Source organism: Perkinsus marinus, assembly GCF_000006405.1.
Source record: "Perkinsus marinus ATCC 50983 genomic scaffold scf_1104296949910, whole genome shotgun sequence".
Classification (NCBI taxonomy): Eukaryota; Perkinsozoa; order Perkinsida; family Perkinsidae; genus Perkinsus; species Perkinsus marinus.
This window is the reverse complement of record NW_003209809.1, coordinates 1-1,064: the sequence shown is the minus strand read 5'-3', so window position 1 is coordinate 1,064 and position 1,064 is coordinate 1. Positions and strand designations below refer to the sequence as shown.

The window sequence follows — 1,064 nt, the reverse complement described above, 5'->3', positions numbered from 1 at the left end:
CGGAATCGAGGCCGCTCATCCTGACTTGAAGGGTACCGTCATCAAGGGCTACAACGTCGTTGATAAGAATGATGATACCAGTCCTCGAGGACATCATGGAACCAGCATGGCTGGCATCATTGGTGCTATCAGAAATAACATGATCGGTTTGGCGGGCATTCTGGACAGTGTGCGCATACTGCCCATATTCGACGGTGAAGCTCCGAGTTTTCCCGCAATGGCGGATGCTTTCACCTACCTGATCAATAAGAGGAAAGATGATGTGAAAGTTATTCTCATGACGGAAGGTTCCGATTCAGAGAGTTCCCAAGCCCTTACCGAAAAGATTCAGGAAGCAAATGCAGCTGGCATGCTCGTTGTCGTCACGGCAGGGAATAAGCACCGCGATTTGGACATAAATCCAGACTTCCCTTGTTCCTTCGGCCGTTCACCCGCTGATGGAGTGTTATGTGTGGCTGCAACGTATGGTCCCAACATGCAGCTTACGGATGGAAGCAATTTCGGTTCAGCTGTTGACATTGCCGCTCCAGGTAACGGAATAGTTACAACTGATCTCAAAGGGAAGTATGCCACAGGTAGGGGCACTTCGCATGCCGCCGCTATTGTAGCAGGTATAGCTGGGATGCTCTACAGCCTTGAACCTTCTCTGAAGGCTAAGCTGACCCCTGCTTACATCAAAAGTATCATCAAGGATACGGCCACCCAAGGTGTCAAGGACAGTAAAGGGGTAGAGACCCTTACCTTCGGCCGCGTGAATGCTGCGGCGGCTGTCAAGAAGATACTTGGGAGAAAGAAGGTTTAATTTTTCGCCCTGACTCCGTCTCATGATGATGGAGTCAATGACACCGAGTCATTGCCAACTTGTTCCGTGAACTCTCGTCTAGCTCGATGGTCTCTCTTTTGTTGGATAGATTATCAATTTATTCGATTCATTCAGTGTAAATGTGAAGGTCTGTTCAGACCTGATCATCATGACGCTGAGGATTTGATAAAGATGATTCTTTACGCCCAACTGTTGAGTTTCGAAATCGCGTCGTGGATTTTGCCTGGGTCGGTCTAACTTC

At 48.7% G+C, this 1,064-nt stretch overlaps 1 protein-coding gene across 1 annotated transcript; it reads left to right on the top strand.

The window, feature by feature from the left end:
• Positions 1-106: 106 nt before the first annotated feature.
• Positions 107-802, top strand: Pmar_PMAR014783 (thermitase, putative; the record flags this gene model as incomplete). The annotated part of the gene is made up of 1 exon (XM_002778330.1): positions 107-802. The coding sequence occupies one exon, from the start codon at positions 107-109 to the stop codon at positions 800-802; it is 696 nt and encodes a 231-aa protein (XP_002778376.1).
• Positions 803-1,064: the final 262 nt, after the last annotated feature.